General features: G+C 37.3%; 3 protein-coding genes across 5 annotated transcripts; 2 read left to right on the top strand and 1 right to left on the bottom strand.

Moving 5' to 3' along the window:
• The first annotated feature begins 4,027 nt into the window (after positions 1-4,027).
• Positions 4,028-9,683, top strand: LOC122072913 (interferon-related developmental regulator 1). The gene is made up of 13 exons (XM_042637353.1): positions 4,028-4,336; positions 4,686-4,863; positions 5,121-5,201; positions 5,408-5,490; positions 5,570-5,685; positions 5,806-5,916; positions 6,116-6,225; positions 6,316-6,628; positions 6,705-6,782; positions 6,867-6,917; positions 7,060-7,149; positions 8,664-8,741; positions 9,299-9,683. Exons 1-13 carry the CDS (start codon positions 4,327-4,329, stop codon positions 9,344-9,346), a joined length of 1,347 nt encoding a protein of 448 aa, XP_042493287.1. The 5' UTR covers positions 4,028-4,326; the 3' UTR covers positions 9,347-9,683.
• Positions 9,684-10,613: 930 nt separating this feature from the next.
• On the top strand, positions 10,614-16,587 carry LOC122073275 (BTB/POZ and TAZ domain-containing protein 4-like). 3 transcript variants are annotated; one of them, XM_042637832.1, is made up of 7 exons: positions 10,614-11,088; positions 11,931-12,033; positions 12,628-12,904; positions 14,183-14,313; positions 14,942-15,248; positions 15,327-15,640; positions 15,919-16,587. In XM_042637832.1, the coding sequence occupies exons 3-7, from the start codon at positions 12,647-12,649 to the stop codon at positions 16,052-16,054; spliced, it is 1,146 nt and encodes a 381-aa protein (XP_042493766.1). In that variant the 5' UTR covers positions 10,614-11,088; positions 11,931-12,033; positions 12,628-12,646; the 3' UTR covers positions 16,055-16,587. The 3 variants fall into 3 exon arrangements, with proteins under 3 accessions (XP_042493766.1, XP_042493768.1, XP_042493767.1); XM_042637834.1 differs by having other exon boundaries at positions 11,931-11,984; XM_042637833.1 differs by lacking the exon at positions 11,931-12,033 and having other exon boundaries at positions 10,616-11,088.
• Positions 16,588-17,934: 1,347 nt separating this feature from the next.
• LOC122072612 (formin-like protein 6) lies at positions 17,935-24,293 on the bottom strand. The gene is made up of 4 exons (XM_042636978.1): positions 22,510-24,293; positions 22,211-22,410; positions 20,428-20,669; positions 17,935-19,710 (listed from the first exon to the last, which is right to left on the bottom strand). Exons 1-4 carry the CDS (start codon positions 24,006-24,008, stop codon positions 18,916-18,918), a joined length of 2,736 nt encoding a protein of 911 aa, XP_042492912.1. The 5' UTR covers positions 24,009-24,293; the 3' UTR covers positions 17,935-18,915.

Here is a 24,293-nt window from a genome sequence, read left to right on the forward strand (position 1 = left end):
ATTCTTTGATTGCTCTGCTTTCTCTGCGACAGTGAACCAAATAGTTGTCGGGGAACATGAAATTTAGATGGGCCATTAATTGCATAGTTTTACAATGGGCTTGATCCTACTTGGCCCAAATTTAGGATACCGGCAGTCCTACAGTAATGGTACTGAGTCTATTGACCGCACGGGCTGATTTCATCGTTGGGACGTAATGGGCTAGTCCACTACAGAGTGATAAGTCAGGGCCCACATCTGATCCACACGCGAGATGTCGAACTAAGGCTCTCTTTGGTATGATTTCTATTTGTATTTTTTAAACTATTTTTTATAAATTATTTGTGACAATAAATAATGGATCACAAATAGTATTCGCTTGGTTACTGTTTATAAAATAGATTATATAATGAGAAAATATGTTTCAGTTTTCACCTTCAACTTTGAGCTTTGAGCGTGAGAGATGATAGGATTTAGGATTTTTTATTACAAAAATATAAAACATATTGAAGTTATATATTTACTATTGATTTTGAGTAGTTTAGCACACATGCTCATTTAAGGTAGTAAAAATCAACATAAATGATTTGTTGCCATAAATCACAAATAACTTTAGAGTAATCTGTGATTTGTGATGTATTCTAATTTATTATAAATAGAAATAAGTGCTATAAATTATACCAAACACTTGTAAATATAGAAATAAGTCAAATAAATACAACTATAAATCAAACCAAATAAAGCCCAAGAGAAAAGCAAGAATATACTGAATTTAGGGCCTATCTTGACATGATTTCATGTTTTAAAATCCCTGGCCTAGCTTGGTACACACTCAAGACTCCCATGGTCCACAACATATATTCTAATTAATCTAACTTTTATCTGATGGTAAGAACGAGGATTTCAACCCCCATAAATCGGTCTATACGATGAGAGAACCTAAAACCATATCAATTTGCATCAAATCTTCATCAAAATTGATGTGAGATTAACTTCTCATACAACTGATATGGAATAGTAACACATGAACAAAAGCACAGACTACAAAGGACAAAATAATTTGCTTTATATTCAAAGATGGTTGAAATTTTTGTCAAAGTTTGTAGCTTATAATCACTAAGATAAGGCACAAAGTCCTGTGATTTCAAATTAACCATCGACTCTCTAGCCTAAGATAAGGATGTGAATTTGAAACCGAAATTGTTGATCGAAATTGAATCGTACCGTTTACATCGAGATCATGAGATTGTTTATTAAATGATTTGGTTTTGGTTTTAAAATTGAACCGTAATTCGGTTTTTGTTTTAAAGTTTAAAACAGTTGATAAACCATTAAGCTGATTAACATATACGTTGTACGTTTAGGTCCTTCAATGTTATGTTTACATAAATTTTGATTTAAAAAATGAAGTTTACATAAAATAACTATTAATAAAAGCATATAACAAAAAACAATTTAATTATATGTTACAATTTACATCCATTTCACTACCAATTTTAAAGGTAAAGAAGTTGTTTGGATAAAAAATTAGAAAACATAAGAATATCGTTCAAAATTGTTTAAACCGAAATCATTTATAAATGGTTTCAATTTTAATCTGTGAAACCATTTACTAAATGGTTCAGTTTTGATTTCACAAAAAAAATCTTGCATTGAACCAAATTGAACCATATCATTGGAATCAAACCAATTAACACCTTTAGCCTAAGAGGCCCAGTCTTGTGCATATAGGAATGAATGGCCAAATTCCACTCATTGGTTGTCTAAGTTATGTAATGTTAACACATTGTGAGGCTCAAATTCATCATTGGGGCCATTTGATAATGTTTCTGTCATTTCTGTTTCCAGAAATAGTAGAAACATAAATTTCCATTTAGAGAAACAGAAACAAAATTGAATGTGTTTGATAAGTCATATTTTTGGAAGTCAATAGTAACCAGTGAAAGAATGGTCACGAGTCGTTTCTAAAAACGGTGAAACAAGAACCTGTTTTGCCTGGGTCATTTTTTGAACCATAAATAGGTAGAAATTTTAATTTATATTTCTGAAAATAAGCGAAATAAAACAGTTTTATCAAACGTTTTTTGTTCCGTTTCTATTTATTGACACAGAAATGGTAGAAATGTTTTTTTTGAAACATTATCAAATAGGCCCTTTATGATGAGTAGTTTTCAAGCTGAATCCAATTGGTAGAGGTTCACCAATGGTTTCAGATGAGAGTCAAGAATCTGTTAATAATTTTTGGTGCCAAAGGTCAGACATGGAAAATGCTAATAAATTTTTATTTGATTATAATTTTAATACCTCATAGGAAATGCTAACACTATGGAATGCCTTAAAAGAATTTTACAAACGATTATATCATTGTTCACATAAGCTTTGGAAGATAAAAATAAGATTGGAAAAAATTAAAAGTCACAAGGTACCCATTGAAGGGTACCTAACTTTCGTGCAAAGGTTTTTTCGCACTGGAAATATTTTTAATTCATGATTTCTCAAATATAAATATAAAAGTTAGAAAATCAGGTTTTTGACTTACTCATCTTTTAGAAAACTTGGTGACCTAGCGTGTGATCAAACCTACTCGTGTTTTTTATTTTTAAATATATATAAATTAATAATAAAAAAAATACATAACATTATAGAAAAAATATTAAAAAAATATGAGAATCACATATCCTTAAATTTTGTACTCATACCATTACAAACATGTTCGATAGCCAAGTTGTCAACTATCTTGGTCTTTTTTTATTTTTCTTCATATTTTTTATAATTCTTTCTCATTGTTTTTTTTTTTAAATTTATATTCTCTAAATGTTTTAAACATAAAATGTAAATATTATTTCCACTATGTAATCATTATTTAATTTTAATTTAGTTTTCTCGTATGATTTTCTCTTCTCTTATGCATGCGTTTGTCGATAACGTGCAAAATGTCTCAAGAAATTTTAAAAACTATTTTAAAAATATTTTATTACAAGATTTCTCTAAGTTTGTAATTCTATTTGTTTATTAAAATATTATAACTTATAAGATAATGAATATTTTTGCTATCTCTTGCCTACGAATCTCTATTTTTTTTTTAAAGAAGTTGACTATTTTAGAGAGAGAGAGAAGTCAAAATAATCAAATAGGAATTTTTTTTTTCTCTTGAATTGTAATAAAGAATTTATTTTTTTATTACACAACTATTACATTTGTTGATTTATGGAAAAAAGAACTATATAGGGGAAAGGGGAAGTAGGGACAAGGGCATCTTTTCACATCCTGCTCTCACTTCCCATGTATCTAGGCATGGGAATGCAAGCAAGCAGAGTTCTCTCTCCTTGATTTATTTACACAAAAATAACGTAATCAATTATGTATTTAAACAAGTAACTAAACTTTGAAGTTGGGAAAAGATTTTAAAACATGGATTAAAAACTGAGCTTGGAGGGTTCAATCGAATTTTGATTTGATTTTGTTTAGGATCAATTCAAATTAGTTTTGCACATAAAAAAAAAGAAAAATTAGTTAGATTCCATGTGAGCCTAAAGACGTCCATAAATCACCTACTCTTGAATGGTTTGAATCAGGACCGATCTTGGCTAATTTTGATTCGATTCGATTCCAATTTTTTAAATCGTACCTTAGGGGGAAGAGTACCTTATCCTCACATTCAAAGATTTAGGTATCACTATTAGATCGATTATATCAATCGAATAGTATTGGATCAACATTGACATAATTGGGCCTATTGGCTGATATGATACGGACATACATTTTTAATTAAAAAAACACTATTTGATCCGTTATCGCCAATATGACCTGATAATACCGATACTTATATGTGTTGGTATCGGTATCATTATCACTGGATTTTCCAAAAAAGGAAAATATATTACTGGATTGTGTTCTTCCTATCCACTGAGACGAGACGCTGGAATAGCTAAAGGAAAGGATATACCGATATGCCAGAAAGATACCCAGACCACACAAATGAACGCAATCGAATTTTAGTGACGTACCGGGTGAGAGTTAAATAAAAATATATATCTTAAAAAAAAAAAAAAGGGAGTTGACAAGTTGAAACGAAGCAGGTTTAAGTAGAGTTCATATTTGTAGAACGGAACGGAAGGCCCAAGCCGTGTAGCCCTCACATACAATTCTCAGACTCAGACGCGAAGTTTGGAGATTCTTCTTTCTTTCATTTTCTTGTCAGATGGATTTGCCTATAAAACTTATTTTCGAAGAATTTGTTTTCGATCAAACCCTTCTTTTGTCGAGAACTCTTTACTCCACAGCTTCTGCTCTTCACAGTAACACAATTACGAATTTTCGGCCTTGTTTCTAACAGATAAAGCAAACATGGGTAAACGTAAGTGATTTTGATTGGAGATTTTATTTTCTGCTATAGTTATATTGTTTGATTCTTTTTTTTCTGAAAATTTTGATGTGTGGATTATGTGAATTCGATGTTCCATTTCAAGGTTCCATTTCCCTTTTGCTATTAAAAATTAAGATGAAATTTTAATATAGAACAAATTGCAGTGATTTGATGCTTCCTTTGTTGCTTACTTTGAGAAACATCGAAAGCCCTAATTCAGTTTTAGCTCGTTAGCCTGAACCAAGTAATCAGTTTTTGGCAGCTTGAATAGTTGGGTTTCAAATCGATTTTCACATCCCCCCCCCCCCCCCCCCCCACCCTCTTGATTTTGTCTATGCAGGTAGTAGTCGTGGTAAGAATGCTTCGATGTTTGATAGTGATGATGATGGTACTGGTAGTTCCTCATCGAATGCCGTGTCAGAACTGACGGTTTCGGAGAATGAAGACTTGGAAAGTAACGCGGACGCTGGTGGCAACAAAGTATTAGATGAATGTGTTGATGCTTTACATGAAAAGAGGTATTCTATGCCTACTTTGAAGGGCATGAACCGAATGGTTTAATACTTATCATATATAAAGTAGCTTTATTTGGACACATGGTGTGAACTGTGAATTATATCTGCTGCAATCTATCAGTTGTTTTATTCTAATTTTGCACAAAATCTTATAGTGTATCCCAGTTGCTTTTACTGTTTAACATTTATTATTTCTTAATAATGAATTAGCGGCTTAAGCTGAACCTGAATGTTAAATATTGCTTTGATTTTTGATAAAGGGGATCTACAAGAGAGAAGGCCTTGTCTATGATTGTTGATGCTTTTACCAACAAACTACAGTATCAATTTGTGGAGAAAAAGTAAGTACTTTAGACTAAATGTGGATTTTTGGGTGATCCTAATCTATGCTTATCAACTTTGACTCAGTTCTACACTTGGCGCTTCAATTATAATTCTATGAATGCATAAGCATCTCTTATGTCAGAGAAAATTGTGTGTTTGTGCCCACTCACTCATACATGCTTTACTTATATATAGTTTTCATTGCTATGATGGTTTCTTGCAGCTGTGTTACTTTACTTCATCCTTGCATCAATTCCATAAAAAAGGGATCAAGCAAAGAGACATCTCTAGCTTCACACGCCATTGGTTAGTCTTGATCCTTCTATGTAGTCTATTTATTTCATCAAGTTTGTTCTGAAATTCTCATTCTGTATTTGGTTTGTAGGATTGCTGTCTCTGACGGTTGGTTGTGGGGATAGTGCAGCTGAAATTTTGGAAGAGTCGATTCCTACTCTTTCTCAAGCTCTAAAATCTGGTTTAGAATCAACTAAGATATCATCTGTATGTATATGGAAAAGTTGATAAATTTTCGATTTCTATACTTCTTTTTAATTCTAGAGAATAATTCCAATGCATAGTTTACTGTTTTTTTTTTTGTTTAATGTGGATGCACTAATGCAGGTATTGGACTGTTTAGCTATTGTCACTTTTGTTGGTGGAAATGATCCGGATGTGACTGAAAGATCAATGCAAATTATGTGGCAGATAATCCATCCAAAGTTAGGTCCCAATGTATGTATAAATTTCCTATGTTCAGTATGACCATGAAGCATTCCCCTTGTAGTATTATGTTTTGATATGGAATTTACTGGTATGCACTTGTGGCATCCTAAGTTTTTTACATTCTTTGTGGCATCCTAAGTTTTTTACATTCTTTGTACAATGAAAAGCTTTTTTTTTTTTTTCGTATATTTTTTTTTTTTCGTATCAGGTGAGTGCGAGTAAAGCTACACCTGCTGTGCTGACAGCTGCAATATCTGCTTGGTCATTTCTTCTGACAACCGTGAAAGAATGTAATTTAAATTCTAAAATCTGGCAAGAGTGAGTGAACTTTGAGCCTAGACTCCAATTGTTTTCTCATTCAACAAGTATCTCTGAGATGAGGCTTATAAGATTTTGCAATTGATGCAGCTCCATTTCTCACTTTTCAAGTCTACTAGACAAAGATGATCGATCTATTCGCATTGCTACTGGTGAAGCAATAGCTCTTATTTTTGAGATTAGACAAGTAGATAAATCATCTGGTGAAGACAAGGGTTCTACTGATAGCTCAGTTCAGGAAGGGAATAATTCCAGAGAAAGATATGCTTATGTACATGGATTGAGGGGGAAAATCCTAAATCAAGTGAGAAACCTCTCTGTGGAGGCAGGTGGTAAAGGTTCAACTAGGAAATATCTAGGCAGCCAACGTAACTTGTTTCGGGATATTGTTGAATTTCTTGAGGTATGCTTTATTCTCAGCATATTACTATTTAAATGTTTTCCTTGGCCAGTGTAATGAACAAAAAACAATATCCCAGGATGGTTATTGTCCAGAAACCTCAATAAAGATTGGTGGAGATTTTATAAACACATCAACATGGTCACAATTGATACAGGTACTTCTTTGCATTTTGCAATTCCTCCTAGGCAGTAAAATTCTGGACCTTTTTGAAGCTTTCCATTGTTTCTGTCGTGGACAGTTGAATTTTTTGAAGCGTTTCCTGGGAGATGGCTTTCCCAAGCATATGCAAGTGAGTGCCCCCCCCCCTCCCCCTCCCCCTCCCCCCCGGTCCTAATTTTTTCCAATATAAACTGTTACAGTCTTTCATGTTTTGTTTATGTGCTTGTCTTCTGATTTTTAGCTTTTCAAATGTATTCTTGTTGTTTAAACAGGAAAATGAGCTGCTCCAAGATATCTTTGAGTTCACGCCAAAGAAAAAACAAGTTTTAGGCAATGACCAGACTCTGACCAGTGGTCAAAAGGTTGGCCTGTGTATATATTGTGATTATTTGCTTCTTACTTCTGTTTTTGGCTGCATTCTTTGTTGTCATGATCTAACCTCAAGCATTACCTTGGCTAAGATTTTTATTGTGCGACCGCCTGATTATTAATTCGGTGCTGTGGTTTGTGGGGCTGATTTTCCTGAGCTTTACCCAATCTATAGTATGGCAGCTTCAGATGCCTGCCAAAAAAAAAAAGCAAAATTAAGAACATGTTATTAAAAGCTAAGAGCTCAAGTAAATCATATAGATATATTTATATTTTTTAACCCAAAAATCAAACCCTCTGAATTGGTTTACTTCACCAATGCAAGGGTATGATCACCTCAGTAGCCAATGGACTTCCCTCATCTGTCTTCTAGACATCCCTGCTTTACTTACTTCCCCTATGTATAATACAAGCTGGGGATAGAAATCTGAGGACACTAATGGCAACAGATGAGGAAGCATATCTCAGTTGGATGTACTCCAGTTTCAACTAATTGGATGTGGAAAGGGGAACACCGAGGGCCCGTTTGATAACGTTAGAAACGGCAGAAACGGAACAAAAAGCGTTTGATAAAACTGTTTCGTTTCACTTGTTTTCAGAGATGGAAATTGAAATTTCTACCTATTTATGGTTCAAGAAACGACCTAGGCGAAATAAGTTGTTTCGCTGTTTTTAGAAACGACTCGTGACCATTCTTTCGCTGGTTACTATCGACTTCCAGAAACATGACTTATCAAACACCTTCGATTCTGTTTCTATTTCTAGAAATGGAAATTTATGTTGCTGCCATTTTTTGAAACAGAAACGGCAGAAACGTTATCAAATGGGCCCCTAGTATGATGATTGCCTGATATGTCTACTGGGAGTGCCAACACCTTGGTAATTTGTAATTATCTGGGTTCTTTATCCCACCTGTATTTATTTAAAACCCTTAGGGAAGTGTTCTTGCCTCTTTTATGTGGGAATGATGCACCAATGGTGGTATTCATCTGGAAAATATTCTTTACCTTACTATTCTTCGTTACTTCCATGGTTCTGGTATCATAAAATGATTGAGTTGGCATAACTGCACTATTTATGGTGGACTTCTTGGTGACACGAAATGTGATGTACTCCTTCAGTTTGGCTTGAGTAGTAGATATGACCAACCTTGCATTTGTTGGCTGTCCTACCAAAGAAGTGTTCTGCTGACTGAACAATCCCTGCTGTAAACATTAGTTTGCTTATGCTACTTCAGCTTGGGAGATGTAACATGTTTCTAAAACGCTTCAATTTTTCACAAAGTTGTGGAGAACAATAAATCAATTTCTCTTGTAGAATGTTGCATGAACATACTAGTTGCTCTCTTTTTTTCTTTAACATACTAGTTGCTTCCTTGATTTCTGCTTTTATGAATCATCAATTTTTCTACTATTCATACTAAATATGTGCATTGTTTCCCCTTTATTTCAATATAGAATCTTCTAAATGTTGGGGCTAATATCTGCATCTTTTGACCTGTTTATAGAGGATGTTTAAGTCACCAAATTCTGTCTACAACAAGGCCAGGACTCAATTTCTGAACAAACAGCGTCAGTTATCTCAGGTAATTACTTTGTAGTATGAGAATGCTTAATTAGCTGCTGCCTGTCATCATCATCATGCACAAGCAGCAGGTCAGCTTAATAGCTGAGCATCACCCTGGAGATATTCATAACTAGATGTTGGTTGAGACCCGTGATCCCTTGTATCCAATTAATTGGATGGTGTACACAGATCATGTTGATGTTTCTAGGACTACTGGGTGCGACTTTTAGTAATTGACTTAGGAGAGTGGAGGTCCGGAGCATCCCTACCCAAATCCATTCCATAATACTGTCAGTTGGGGTCAAATTTGGACATGTCCAAACCATTGTCTATCCATGATTAAAAGTTCAGGACAGTCCGACATCACCATGTGTCATTGTAGATTTTTAAGAGAAGTTTCACAAATCCACAAAGTGAAAACATAAACCCAACAGGAACTTTTTCCCAGTATTGGTTGCATTGTCAGGGCCTTACCCAGTGGAAAAGAATCAATTGTAAATATGTTATGAAGTTTAATTTATCCTGGCATTTCTATCTTACTCATCCATGTCAAATTTTCTGATAATTTTTGTGCAGGATAGGAATGCTGGGCACTTTACAGTTACTGGAAGTGAGGAGACCTAGATGCAATTTGCACAAATTCTAGTGGATGATGATGCTTTCAGGACCAGAAATTGCAATATTGTCAGCTATATGATTCCCCTTATTATTTTATCAGACGAGTTCAAAATTCTAGAAAAGTAAAAGACCAAGATTTCATTCACTACGTTTTTTGGTGGATGCTGACTCCTGAAACAGTGAAAAGGGGATTATATAGGGGAAGGAAAAATTATACGAAACTTTTTCCTACAAGTAGAAGCATCAGTTTACTTTTATATTACATGAATGGTTTGAAAGTGTCCATTAGACAAGTTCAATAAAAAGAACATATTAATTCAGTACTGAACGGAATTAGTCTCAATTCTTGGCTGATTGAAGCATGGCCCCATAATTCTGTTCATGCAATCATGTATCAAATCTTAGGTACACAAATACCTCGGATGGTGCCCCAATCTGTTTTACAGACAACAATGTGTTGAACTACTTCAACAAGCTTGCGTGTGAGTTATCCAGCATCTGATGTTTGGACAGCAGTATCCACAACACCCTTGGGGGCTCTGTAGCAGGAAATTATATATTCTGTTAAAGAGTCCTTCAAGCTCTTTAATCCTTGAATCCTGGAGGACCTGAACTTCTTACCAACGCTACATTTCGATTAATATATTGGGACTTGAGTTGAACTGATCTTTAAAAGAAAGGGTGAACTAAGTCTCTATAAGTTTTCACATTGGACTACGTACATCAGATGTGAAATCATTCATTTTGGGATTGCAAAATGAGAGGTGTTTTTGAGAGCATCTCAGTACAGTTTAAGGGTAGGCCTATAATATGGCTAAATCAGCAATATGTGTTAGCTATTGTCAGACTTTGAAGATTCTCTGAAAGAAATAAGCTACTTATGGGATCAAATGAAGAAATATTTGAATATTAATCTCGTCAATATCATAAGTATCAGATCAAATTCCATTAATTGAATTACTTTTTCAATAAATATTAGATACTTAAGGGATTGGGATCCTCGCCAACAACTTTCCCTCTAGATACCACAATGGAGTGAGAGAGACGGAGTTGACAGGTTATGAAAAGAAATTGCCAATGTGGATATTAAGGATATACTATGTCATGGGTGGGACTGGAGTTAGGGATGGGAATCTTCTATTTTAAACGATCTACGGTAGATGTTGAACCACCAAATCTGAATTTGAAATATAATTGCGTCAGCAAAGGACCATCGAACGGCATAGAACGAAGGGCGTACAAGAGGGACAAAGTCCTAGGCGCATATTATCATGAACACACAGGTTACCACAGACGGCGGAGAAGAGAGTGGGAACTGGCAACAGCCAACAGTTTCCCAATGGTTAGTTCGGTTAAGTGGTTTGGAAAGCTTGTGAACAGTTCGAATTTGATCATCTATGTATCCGGAGAGACAGATGCGATTGCTTCGATATCTTCGCCTTCTGAGGCGGGAAGAAGGATAAGAGAGAGATGTCCGATGTGGCTGTCGGATTCTGTTCCAAAGCCCCATCAATCGCATAACCCATCTTCAAATTCGCTTCACGCCTCTTGAAACCAATTCCATTTCTTTTCTTTCTGCAAGAGAGAGCTGAAGAGAAGAAGGGTTTGCAGGTTTCTGAGCACGATAAGCTGTTTTAGAACTTCGTATTGAATTGGTCAGTCTCTTGTGGTGAGGCTTCTTTGATCGTTGTAGGGATCGGAAGGGAGTGATTCTCATACTGCCTCGTTTGGGATTTCTCTGTCAACAGGTTACTTTGTTCTCCTTCCTTCAATTTGAATTAATATTTTTGCGAGTTCTCTTAGCCCTTTTATAAAGAAATTCATTTGTAGTACTAGTTATAGTTTCATATCTATCTGCCCTATAACTGTGGGAGAGCGGGAGAGCCACAGGAGCAGATTACGTGCGGCACATATGCATTCATTGAATAAAATCGAACTTAGAATACAGGGATTACATTAATCAAATTTTGCATTAGCTACCACAAAAATTGCTAACTCAGAATTATATGATAAAGATTATAAGCATAGAGCTAATTTTTGGTGAAATTTGTGGCTCCAGAATTATTATAATTTTTTTTTTAATAGGCATAGCTCTTAAGAAAAACAGTCCAATCATTGTGATAGCATCTTAGCTGTCACTCAAGGTTAGAGAGAGAAATGTAAGGTTTTCCTTGAAAGATGGGGCCAATGCATTACAGGATCTCCTTGATGACCTAAGGTCAAGAAGTTTTAGGGTCACGGACAATACAATGAGAGCAAACAGATAGCTGATCTGGCCATTCCAACCTTTGATATCAAAGGTACCCTCTTTATTTGTCACATTAAATTTCATGAATCTCTCAACCATATGGTCCACCATTCATTGGATTTTTTCCCTTAAAATTTCACCTGTCAAAATATTGACTTGTCTGGTGAAAAGAAAAAGGGTGAAAGATACATTCTTCTGCCACATAACAACCTTTGTCTGGGATTTAACTCACAAGGAAGCAAGGAAATGTGTGAATGTATTGGGAGCCAACTAAGTTATCATGTTGCAGATTGGTTGGATGGCTGTTCACTTATCAACTTACACTCTCTATTTGTGTAACAGGAGAGAAACCAAAGACCAGTCCTCACCAAGGTGGAAGAAGAGAAGAGAAGAGGAGTAAGAGAGGATATGCTGAACCATGCTATATTCAGTCTATTATATCGTGGTACCCTGGTGCCTTATTTATAACATAAGCAATTAGACTCTTAGTAGAAAACCTACTAAGAGTTGATGTCTAATTACAAGAAGAATTAAAATAACAATAACACACTGACTAAGCTTAAAATAACACACTGACTAAGCTTAAAATTTATAACGATATGGTCACTTCCCCTATCATGACTAAACACAAAGAACTAAGGTACTGCAGGACAAAATTATGCTAACATTATGTATGTGTTTTTTTTCTGGGATAGGTAACTCTTCTTGGGGCCTACCTATCCCCCCCCCCGGGGAAAGAATCTAAACATCTTCCCAGAGCTTCATCTTTTCTTACTACCTTCAATGTGGAATGACTTCGTTTTGCTGGGCCTCTTTTTGGAGGAGTCTGAATCCAGTTCATACTGTAATGGATAGTCGTTTAGTCTATACCAGTTCATGTGTTACACACTAATACACTATAGTCATGGCAGTAGAAAGTATTTGAGAAGGGTACTACTGTAAATAAATTATTCATTATTCATCGTCATCATCATCATTAAAAAAAAAAAAAAAAAGGTAGCATCGTCGTCATCAATATTTTTATTACTTACATGTGCAGGAACAGAGCTTAGACTGGGATGACAGGGATGAACTGTGATGGATCCCCTCAAGCTGACAAGAGGAATTCCCCAGAGGCACCTTCATTGCCTGATTCAGTGAGTTCCAGTTATCAGCGAAAGGCATTGGTGGTAAATAGAGTACCGTTAAGGGGATACACCTGTGTTCTGCCTGCACCTCAGGAGTGTTGGAAACATCCACTCTGTGAAGGTTATAGAGCAGATGTTTCTATCCATACTGATAATAGTGGTGTCATTAATGCACATGCTAGCATTCTTGTGAGTTCCTCTCTTTCTATCTTCAGCAGTTTAGTTGAAGAATAAAGCTACTTTTGTTCAGTTCCGTGAGGATGAAATAATGAACCATTAAGTTGGGATAAGGTTTTGGATGTTGTTATTGTTGTTATGTTCTCTGACTAGAAATGACATGATTTCGAAGCCCCTGAAGTCTGGAATCCTTCTCTTTGTTTCCATTTTCAGTGGAATCAGAGCCAAAAAATATTGTGGGAGTGTTGGTAGTCTAAAGTCTTTGTCAGACCTATCACCTTACTTTACAAGAAAAGCTTATTTTGTGCTTACGGTATTTGCCAATAAGTGCAACCCCATCCGTCACCCCCTTTCAAGTGAGCAAACAAACTGTTGGAGTTGCCTGTCAATAGAACTCCGCCACCATTATTAATCTCACTCGACCATTTTCATGCACTTCTACAACGATATATTTCCCATGATAATAATCTATTCTGTTCTGGTATGTTTTGTGATTTTCATAAATATCTGAAGGGGCTTTGGAGTTTGGATGCCTTAGGTTTCAGTTGGGGGGGGGGTTTAGGAGATATTTTCATTGACGGTTTTATTTCTCCAATAGTTGGGATGAAAAGAAAAAAAGAAGAATTTGGCAATGTTGGAATTACCACTGGTTCTATTGCAAATTATCATTTCAATCCTATAATGCGAGGAGCTTAATTTGGTGGATGAATAATATCAAAATGTTAGTCCACGTAGATGTATGCATCCTTTTAGGCATAGATATCTTGCTTCTCTATTGTACTTATTGTTTCATTAATGATCAAGATCGGTTAATGAGATGATAGATGATCTCCCCAAGTAAAGGTTGTTGGACTGAGATATGTTATCGTAGCAGATAGCCTGAAATCTTACTGTATTATTCATGTTATAATTATGTGGAATTGGATGAAGCTTGGTCTTGGGCACTTTTAGTGGGTTGTAGTGTTGTACTTTTTATTTCTTCCCCCTCCCCCTAATAAGATTGTCATTCATAAAAAGTGTATGAAGAAGCACCAAATATTGAATCAGATTGTTGTATACATATACTAGTTGTGAATGGTTATGTTCAGCCCCATTGAAAGATCTGTAGACCATACATCATCCTCTATTGGATGATCATTGTGTCCATTGGTTGGACTGCTTGCATCTGGTCTGGTAAGCCTAAAGTACAGGTCCTTATGCATGTTGAATAGGACTGCTGGATTATAGCTATTCCATTATTCTGTGTTAAAACAAAGGGGACTTGAATTTACTGAATGGGATGTGTCCCAGGGGATGGCTTATCCTGTGATGAAGAGCATGTTGAACCATTTGGAAGGCCGTGGTTGTCAGAAATCCATCTTCATCAAGGGTATCCCTCATCGGGCAGTCCAAGTCTTCATTCGCTTCTTGTATTCTTCCTGGTAAATCTCTTGTTATAATGTTATTTCTTCTGAAGTTTCCACCTTACGTTACCTTTACTGTTCGCTGCACAGGACTATGATATAAATCAAATGAGCAGGCAGCTAGGATTGAAGCACTTTATCATGCTCAGTGGATTTGAACTTACCATGCGATGCATAGGACATTGTATAGATCAAATGAATTTGAGACTAGGAATTGATGCATTTTGTTAGTAGTAAATGGAGTCTGAGTGCTAATGAATCCTATCCTATTTGATCAACTAATATTGATTGATTTTGACATTCCTTAGTTTGAACACGAGTTCGGTACCAAGTCTCTGATATTGTTGATCTTGTAGTGTGCTACTGTCACCGGTTTAGACTTCTTTTATAGCAAGCCAAACTATGTTGATATTTTCTAGGAATTTACGTGCTTACTACCATGGTAGTGGCATCAACAGTAATAATAATGTGGGGATAATAAAATGTAGCAGCAATTTTACTTATAACTAATTAGTACTAATTTCCGCCTCCACCCCCACCCCCACCCCCCATAAAAAAAGAAATTTGTTTGTTATTGTTGGTTTTTATTGTTTATATTTACTACTGTGGTAGTACTAAACTGTATAGTGATATGTTTCACTTGTAGCTATGAACAAAAAGAGATGAACAAATATGGCTTGCATTTGTTGGTGTTGTCACATGCTTTTGTGGCTCCCCAGCTGAAGAAAGAGTGTGAGTGGCAACTAGAGCACAATTTTCTCACAAAGGAGAACGTAGTTGACATCTTCCAGCTTTCACTTCTCTGTGATGCACCTCGACTTAGCCTCTTTTGTCGCCGTCTGATCCTAAAGAGCTTCAAGGTTGTTTCTGCAACTGAAGGGTGGAGAGTGATGAAGCAAAGCCACCCAAGGCTTGAAAAGGAACTGTTAGACTCGGTGGTCAAAGCTGATTTGGTGAGAACTTTCTTCTAATGTGCCATGGTGGCTTTCACTTATTGTAGTTTCTGACATCGCCTTCTGATTTTCTTTCAGAAAAAACAAGAAAGGACAAGAAGACTTCCAGAGAGGAAGATATACTTGCAATTATATGAGGCAATGGAAGCCCTTGTTCATATTTGTAAAGATGGATGTCGAACTATTGGTCCCCATGACAAGGTTTTAAAAGGGGACCAGGGGCTTTGTAGTTTTGAAGCATGCAGGGGGCTAGAGTTGCTCATCCGTCACTTTGCAGGTTGCAAGACGCGGGTCCCTGGTGGTTGCATTCATTGCAAGAGAATGTGGCAGGTCCTGAAGCTGCATTCAAGTCTTTGTGCTAAGCCTGATGTGTGTAGGGTTCCATTGTGCAGGTTCACCTCATCACTTTTCTTCCACCCTTCCCCTTCTCTCTTATATCCAGGGCACTGCTCTGACGTATGGCATGATTGAATGATATCTCTTTCTTACAGTAACAAACAATTGATGGTTCATTTTTCCAAGTAAAGGAAAATGGTGGTTCCACCACCTGATCGATTCCTAGATGTATATTTGAACCAAATCCCTTGAGTGTAACCATCCAACCAGTTGATCTATAGCACAGTCAATACAAACTAGCTTCAGTCTCTGAACAAGGATACTGTTATTGCAGGAAATTTAAGGAGAGATCTCAACAACAGACCAGGAAGGACAATATGAAGTGGAAAATATTGGCAAAAAAGATTCTGAATGAAAAGAGCATTTCTGGAGCCCCTTTCTTTTCATTGACAAATGCTGTCAGTGCTTGAGGTGGGAGGTTGGTTCCTCCTTATCCAAGCTCCTGATGTAAACTTGGGTTCACTGCTTATACTCTGAGAATACATTGTTGAGAAGATCAATGATGTCTCTTTGTACCTCAATTGGAAAGAAATGAAGCAGTAGAGATCCGAAATTGACCCCTGCCCAATGTGAAATTTAAACGGCAGTTGAGAAAGCAGTGGGATGAAAAGGCTGATGAACTACAAAAGCCCAGAAAGTGAGGTGGGGCGTTTCAACTTTGATTATGGCCATTTGGGTATTGCGATCATCTGACAGTTCTCCTGAAGATTGAAATGAGAATTCACCATATTCTCCAATTCCTTTTTTGGAAGAATCAGTTCACCATTTGATGGGTGCCATCAAGATCTCTTGGGCCCCAAAGTTGAGCAGATATAAATGTTCCATAAACCTAATGATGTGATTGTTTTCCTTTATAGATGAGAAATCCTTTATGGTGAATGTTCCAAAGGGAAATATGAATCGAAATGTTCCATAAATCTAATGATGAGAACTTTTGTCTTAAGAGTTAGGATGTAGCTCAAAAGAACAAGAAAACCAGCACCAAACCATGTCATCAAAACTGGAACAAGAACATATTAATAGGCTTTATTTGAGGGACTAGTGAGTTGTATGGATCATGAGCTTTATATTTTTGGGTTTACTACTGTAATAGGTCAATTCTGATAATATGATATACGAGATTGAGTAGTCAATTTCTATCTTGCAAAATTCTAGAATAGCTTATATTTTGAAGAGACTTGAATTGTAAGGGATACTCCCGACCATAGTTTTAAAAATCGGATTGGTTTGGTATTAGCCAAAATCAATCCCTGGGTAAATGTATCCAAGTCAATTCGATCTTGATCGATACCAAATCTGGAGTCTTGATTGGATAGGGTTTCGGTTGAGACCCTATCATACTTGGAGTTTAATATTTTTCTTATTTCCATGAAATTATAAAGAAAGAGTAGGAGATTATATTGTGTCATTGATTTTGAGAAATAATTTAGTCTTGAATTTACGAGTTTTATGAGAGATGAAGCATGGTTTTGTGGAATTCAAAACTGCTCTTTTGTGTGATTCTTCTGTTACATTTACTCTTTTGTGGACGCAATCACCAAGTCCAACGATTTGTTTAATCGATACAAATTATGACCCAGATCTCACAGATATTTCAATTCCAGTGTATGATGACGCTATCACTTCAATCAGATTGATTCCGTGCATCTGCTTGCTTGTGCCATCCATGTATTTGGGGAATCTTATTAGCTGCTCCCAATTTCGTTCCACTCACTGTCTGGTATTCTAGATCTCTGGGCTGTTCCTCAGCTTCTCCATGGGATTCATTCTCAAAAGACGCTGAGAAACAGAAGCATGACACCATATTGATCCAGACAAAAGAAAATCCAAATCGGAAAAATTACATGATTACCCACTTTTGGGTTTCTCTTTACAAAATTACCCACCAAAAGTTTCTGTTAACAAAATTACCCAAAATTAGGTTTTCCTTTACAAAATTATCCACTTAAAGTTTAAGTTAACAAAAATACTCAAAATTGAGTTTGGGTTTACAAAACTACCCACTCAAAGTTTTAGTAATAAAAAAATACATGCTTATATGTGGAAGATGAAGAATCACTATTTTTGATAGTTTTGTAAACACAAACCTGATTTGGGTATTTTTGTTAACTGAAACTTTGTCTGTGTAGTTTTGTAAATCCAAATCTAATTTTTAGTATTTTTGTTAATCAAAACTTTTTGTGAGTAATTTTGTAAAAGGAAACCCAAAAATGGAAAAGCTTACGCTTATTCTTCAAGTAAACATTTACAATGCACAAAGAAATACAAAAAATGAAGCAAAACAAAATTGCAGATACTTTGAAATGACTTCATACTGTGTTTTGGATTGATATGTACAAAGTCAAGCACTGTGGCTAAGATCTACCCTGAAGACCCCAAGTACCAACAGCACTTTGTTGAATAAAAAAGATATCACCAAAATGAGTAAGCAACAGCTACCGAATACGAATTAATTTGAAAAGAGGTCACTCCAAATGAGAAAAAATTCTCCTACAAGAAGTTGGGTCAAAGATTATACTTTTGGAAGATTATCTCAACTATGTAAATTTCTTCGAGTATAATGTGTTTATATTCTTTCCATTCCCTACAATGCACAATTATTCTTCTCAGTAAATTCCCCACCAACTGTAGGCCTTGGGTATAAAAAATCTCCAAGATCTTTTTATTAATTATGACCTTTCACACCTTTTTAGATTTCATATAGGCAGCCTCTGCATTGCTGTCTTTTTTCAGCTCTTTCTGAAAGCAATCCTTGAGAATCTCCATCTTCTATCTGGAGAGGTGATCTCAAGCAATTCAATCTCCCACCCGGAACTATTCCGTTTTCTTTCTGTCAGCCCATTCCTCTGGATACATGCGCCCTGCAGTCTTATGGTACAATGGAATATAGGTAAATAGCACGACTTCTGAAGAATTTCGAGTGCAATACCTTAGTGTAAGACTTAACCCACATGAACTTCCATCCAGTCTTCTATTGACTCCTACATCTGCGGAGGATCTAATAGAACCCATCATATTCACTCCTGCATCTCCGCCTCTTTATAGCATTACCCAGTCCAACAGGAAAAAAATCCCTTAAACTTATGAAGAACTTGAAAGAATCACATCCTCCTCCCTGGCATCTCGATGGAACTATAGAGGACTGTTTCTTTTCTGGGAAGTCAAAAGGAGTAGTAGCTAAAGGCAGAAACTCCTAATAACAGAGTAGGTATGGACCCTTAGATATTGATTCACTTTCAAAGAAGTGAAGGTGCACCATCTTCACATAATTTTATGGAGAAGAGCTTTCTTCATCTGAACTTCCTTGCTGATGTCTTACATTGAATCTTTTGAAAACTGGTAATGAAGCATTCGCAGATATCCGGAAGGATCTAGCAGAACCCGCCATCTTTCTCTCCTGCATTTTCCCCACTTCCTTGCATACCTGATCCAACACCGAGAGGAAATCTCTTACAATCACAAAGATTCTGAAAGGATGGGCTTCCTCCTTCGCCGCATCTCCATGAAAATATTCTGTGACCTCCTTTACAAGGCATAGTGCTTTTCTTTCATCAGCCTTAACCCCAAGGATCTCCTCTTCTGCCTCATTAAGAAACCGCTTCATGGACTCAAAGAATTTTCCTTGTGTATTTGACTTCTCATATTGTAGAACTAACCTGACTTTATCAAGCCCCATTTCAAGTTTTGATACATAACTGCTTAGAACATCTGAGTCTATACCTGCTGCTTTTTTGACATTTCCAAGTTCTCTGCCCAGTCCGGCGACAACCTGCAATCCTTGCTTTCTGAAATCCTCCTCCACTTTTGGATGCATTTTATTTGGAAGATTCTCAAGTGGAGGATCAGAACCTGCACCTTCAGATTTAGTAATCTCTTGGACCACAAAGTGGAGCAAAGTTGTCTTCCCATCTGTTCCTTTGACATCCACTAGTTTTAACAGAGTCTCGAGCTTAAAAGCTGTTGCATCACCACGGTTGGTGCCAACATTCATTCTGTTCCCTGTTCTAAGTACAGCTTCGAGGAGTTTGAGGAAAAGCCGACTGTTCTTCAACTCTTCACATGCCGCCTGGAAAATGTTACAGATAGGCTCGATTTTATTAGTGGGATATTAAGGGCAATTTAATCAGATGTCAGCAAATTTCGGCTGAAACCACTGAAATATTTTGGTCTCGACAGGGAAAAAAATAAATACTTTAGGCTCAGTCCGGGTGGTAGTAGAGTGACAAGAATTGAAATTAAAACAAAAAATAAAATAGAACTTTTCTAATCGTTATCAATACTGAATTTATAACTAAATAGGGAACTTCCTAAATATAGTAATTAAAATTTTACTTCACTTTTCAACCAAATCACTTGGATTTTAAAAGGAACATAAATAAGGTAAATACTACATTTGAAAATTTTAATTACCATATTGGTAAGTTAGTTACACAATTATGATTACAAAATTTTCCATTTTTGTTTTTTAATTAATTTCACTTTCCTTCATTTTCTTGAGCGAGACTTCAGTGATTTTCGTTAAAATTGACCAAGACAAATAGAAGTTATAATGATTTCAAAAACTGCAAATGAAATCACCATATCTTTCAGTTAATTCTAGTTATTGCAAAATTCTGTAGTTTGAATACAATTTAACACATGTCGTACCAGGGTAGGTTTTAAGTTGGTTCTTCAGGTGTTGTTACACACTTCAAGACCATATGCTTACAGGACTGAGTAACAGCATGCACCTCAAGAAAATCTAGCTTTGCAGAAACAAATTGGAAGTTTTCGTCAATTTTACCTCTAGGGTTTCAAAAGACTTCCTCAGGTATTTCACCTCTGTCTCAAAATTGGCTCTGTATAGCATTGCATCAACTCGTTTAAAGGAAAATGGTATATCAAGCACTGCCTTCAGAAATCTCTCTGCAGACCCTAGTTTTGATATGTCCCCACTATAGTCTCTCAGCTTTAGTTCTTCTTCTTTGGTTGGGGCCATCTTCACCAGAGTTTCCAAAAGCTCCGCACCTAAAGCTTCAGAATTACCTGTTACATGCAGTGTGTGGCAGGGATAATACAGGATCCTTTGTTAAATGGCAATATGTGAAAGGAAAAAATAGTTACAAACATTTGTGACCTCTTCGGATTATTCACCATTGACATGTTCTTATTACTTTTGAAACTGAATCAGCTATTCACATTTGTGAGGTTGGAATGATAATGTTGGCAAAGCAGTCATGTTGCAATACACCAGTCCATACTATTTGATTGCTGAGGTCAACATTGGAGTCCATTACAAACATAACATAACAATGAATGTACATTAACCAACCATTCTATGTTGTGGATGACCATTAATAGAAGACCGTTTGATTTAATCATAAAGCAACAAAGGCTTCAGAAATGATAATGACATCGAAGCCTGAGGCCCACACAAAGAGCAGACTGAGCAAGCATACAGAATATAATTTTGAAAAGGAGGTTGTTTGATCACATACACTCTACTTGTTTCTTCTATAATAGAACTTGGAAAAAAAAAAACAAAAACAACATCATGCTCTGGAAATTATTGGTACGGTAGTGCCTGAAGAAATGTTTTATCAGAGCTTGTCCTTTCTGCTGATACTGTCTATCAATTCACACATCATCAGTATGAACTTTCGAAGGCTGCAGTCTAGTTGGATCAAAGAGGCAAACTAAATGACTAACGTTTACATTTTCAACTGCTGGTATATATATGTGAATTAGTTTCTACAGTCTCTAAGATATGTTTATGTTTCTCCATATGGTCTCTATTGAAATGAAAGGGCATTTTGAGCATTCTGGGCTGCAACATGGATGTATCCAATAAAACTGCCTATCAATGTACTTAAATTTGTCCTAGTCGCATGAAACTCTCGACCAATTACATATTATCGAAAGCTGGAACATCAAAAGAGAAAGTATTAATTTTTTTTAAGTCTTCAGGTTGCTGACTGAAATGCTTCACTATCCAGTATGAAGCTCTGTTAGCCAAAAAAAGGTGTACTCAGTGCAGGAGGCTCCTTCCACTGCGGAGCCTGTGAAAGCTCTGTTAGCAGCAATTTCAAAATTTTGAGTTCTCATTCAATTTCAACCAGGACTGGAGGTAATAGGGAAACCGAGGTCTACAACCTTCCTTTAATCTTCCATCTGATTCTATCCTACATCTTTCAATCTCTGTTGGATCTTAAATACAAGAAATCACTATACTATCATGCTTAAATCTAGTGTGCCTCAGATGAGCCTTGTGAATCGATAACCACCATTAAGCCAGTGAATGTTGTCCTATGAGTATGATAGGCTGAGAAGCCAAATGTTCAAGTCTGCAGGAAATTGGTACAACTCCACCTGGTCGCATCATTTTAACCAAGGCTCTAAACATGGTGTGCTCAAAACAGGAACAGAGGACATTGGGGCTGTGCTTCATATTTCATAAGATTTAGACAATTTAATCAAATTGGTAGGTTAAGTTCTACTTTCAAGCACATCCCAAAGAATTGATTGAGGCAAATTTTTTTCCCCCTCTACTCCATATTCTGTTGAAAAAATAGAACGAAAAAGCTTACCATCTAGAATTGCTTCAGTCACTTCATCTCGTGTTACGTTTAATGCTCTTAAAAGTATTGCTATGTTCTGTGACTTCTTAGGATCAAGAACCCTGTTCTCCCTTTCCATGGGAGGGAGAACTGATTTTCTAGTAGCTTCTTTATGAACCGAATTTGTGGAGTTGCAGCCAAAAAGACTTTCTATCATATCTTCATTCAATCTGCAAACCAGAGATAAGAATTTCAAGACCAGATATGGAGGGAAGTGCCCACTGCGCAAATCATGGGGTCATCACCAATTTTAGTTTAGCTTTACTTACTGAAATGAGCTCGATCTCAGGTGGTCCCAAACCATGGCTCGATCCGAAGTTGCCCGTACTTTATCCCAATGCAAGGGTTTCAACCTGGGCTTGTTTGATCCATCTGTATCACCTCCCCCATTGAGCCGCTCCGAAGAACTGCCACCACTCTGATTGACCTCTGCAACCGACGCTGGTTTCTCAGTCGATGTGGTGACCTTTGAGCTAGACATTTGAGGCTCTGTCCTGAGAAATGCACGAACCGGTGTTACTTGGATATTTGTTTCCGAAGATTGTACTTTCGCTGATATTGCTGGCGGCGGCGGCGGCGGTGGAGGAGGTGTAACCGGAGACTTAGATGCTTGCGGGGATGGATCATTAACTGGCAGAGGATTGTGTGGTGATGGTGTTTCGGGTTGATTGTTTCGAGCTCGTGGCGGAAGTGGTGGTGGCGGTGGTGGCACTGGAGGAGAAGAGTATGTAACGGGACGCTTGACTTCAGGAGAAGAAGAAATTGAAAAACGCGATTTGGGAGAAGACCTTCGAGAGTGAGGAGTAGAAGTGGAAGAGAGAGAACTAGTACCAAAACTTGAACTTTTAGTGGCAGTGCTCCCACGATGACTGACCTTTGGCCAAACCAGACGCGAAGCAGGTACGCAAGGGCTCTCACCATTACTACTATTACCATTCCCATTCCCATTCCCATTCCCATTCCCAGCTACTGAGCCCTGAGGTGTGTAGTAGAAAGTCTCCTCGTCAGACGACATGGCTTGAGGTGGAGGCAGAGGAGAAGGAGAAGTTCTGCACGGTGGAGCCCTGCTCAGGGGTGGTAAGGGATGAAGTTCTGGGCTAGGACGGTGCAGCTCTGATATTCGCATGGAGCTTAGCTTGTGGTAAGGCGAACCACAAATCCCATTTGGCTCCTCGCCGACGCCGGCTCCGGCGTCGCCCCCTCTACGATCGGAAGGCTCCATAGTTCCCAGGTAGAGAAAATCAGAGGCTGGTCCAGTTGGCACCTGTGCGAACCGCTGAGAGTTGTTCTCATCACCAACAGCAATAAGCTTCTGAGATTCAGGTGGGTGTCTTACCCTGTGTCGATACAAAAAGAAGGCAAATGCCGAGAGCATACCCAACGTCACAACCCCCACAGATACCGCAATTGCAACTTTCTTAGTCGGACTGGTCGGCTGCGCCGCCGTCGCCGGCGTAACCGGCAAAGAGACATTGGCAGGTGGAGCTGGGGGACTAGTCTGAGTCTGATCCGGACTCTGCCCAGTAGGGACCTCAGGAAAAAACGGCTCATCTGGCCCTGGGAAGACCGGGGGAGGGGGCTCCCCTGCAGGTGGAGGCGTCGAGTCCACTGGATACAATGGCTGATGCAGAACTCTCCTGTTACCATCACTACCACCCGGATTATGAATTCCTAGGGCTCCTCTTGAAAGGCATAGAATAGACGATAGAATCAACAATAGAGTGAGAAGAGGAGCTTTCATGGCGGTTCTCTGCAATTGATCTATCATTTGCCTTTCCTGTTCTTACTCATCAAGGACAGTACTACTCACTAAACAACCGCAGTCACTACCTTTCTAGGTTTGAAACCTTAAGCTTGAATTACACGAACAAATCAAGAAATGCCGTGTTTCCATGGAAAGGTCACTCCCTCGAGGTGGATGAGTTGAGGAAGGAAGCTTCCCTGGGCGGTAAGATCTGGATGCTCCGCTGACGTCAGATAGGGAAGCCGCAATTCAATTTATATGCCTGGGTTTACGGAAGTGTTCTCTCTCTCTCTCTCGTCTCGTGCCCTA

This window comes from Macadamia integrifolia, chromosome 3 (assembly GCF_013358625.1).
Source record: "Macadamia integrifolia cultivar HAES 741 chromosome 3, SCU_Mint_v3, whole genome shotgun sequence".
Lineage (NCBI taxonomy): Eukaryota > Viridiplantae > Streptophyta > Magnoliopsida > Proteales > Proteaceae > Macadamia > Macadamia integrifolia.

What these genes read in the sequence shown, in the direction of transcription:
- LOC122072612 (XM_042636978.1), bottom strand. Translation starts at nt 24,008, where the DNA reads ATGATAGATCAATTGCAGAGAACCGCCATGAAAGCTCCTCTTCTCACT. An exon ending in GACTGAAGCAATTCTAGATG is followed by an intron (nt 20,670 to 22,210) that starts GTAAGCTTTTTC and finishes TGCATGTAACAG; the next exon opens with GTAATTCTGAAGCTTTAGGT. An exon ending in AGTCTTTTGAAACCCTAGAG is followed by an intron (nt 19,711 to 20,427) that starts GTAAAATTGACG and finishes AACATTTTCCAG; the next exon opens with GCGGCATGTGAAGAGTTGAA.
- LOC122073275 (XM_042637832.1), top strand. Translation starts at nt 12,647, where the DNA reads ATGACAGGGATGAACTGTGATGGATCCCCTCAAGCTGACAAGAGGAAT. An exon ending in CGGTGGTCAAAGCTGATTTG is followed by an intron (nt 15,249 to 15,326) that starts GTGAGAACTTTC and finishes ATTTTCTTTCAG; the next exon opens with AAAAAACAAGAAAGGACAAG. An exon ending in TGTAGGGTTCCATTGTGCAG is followed by an intron (nt 15,641 to 15,918) that starts GTTCACCTCATC and finishes CTGTTATTGCAG; the next exon opens with GAAATTTAAGGAGAGATCTC.
- LOC122072913 (XM_042637353.1), top strand. An exon ending in TATCAATTTGTGGAGAAAAA is followed by an intron (nt 5,202 to 5,407) that starts GTAAGTACTTTA and finishes GGTTTCTTGCAG; the next exon opens with CTGTGTTACTTTACTTCATC. An exon ending in CTCTGACCAGTGGTCAAAAG is followed by an intron (nt 7,150 to 8,663) that starts GTTGGCCTGTGT and finishes ACCTGTTTATAG; the next exon opens with AGGATGTTTAAGTCACCAAA.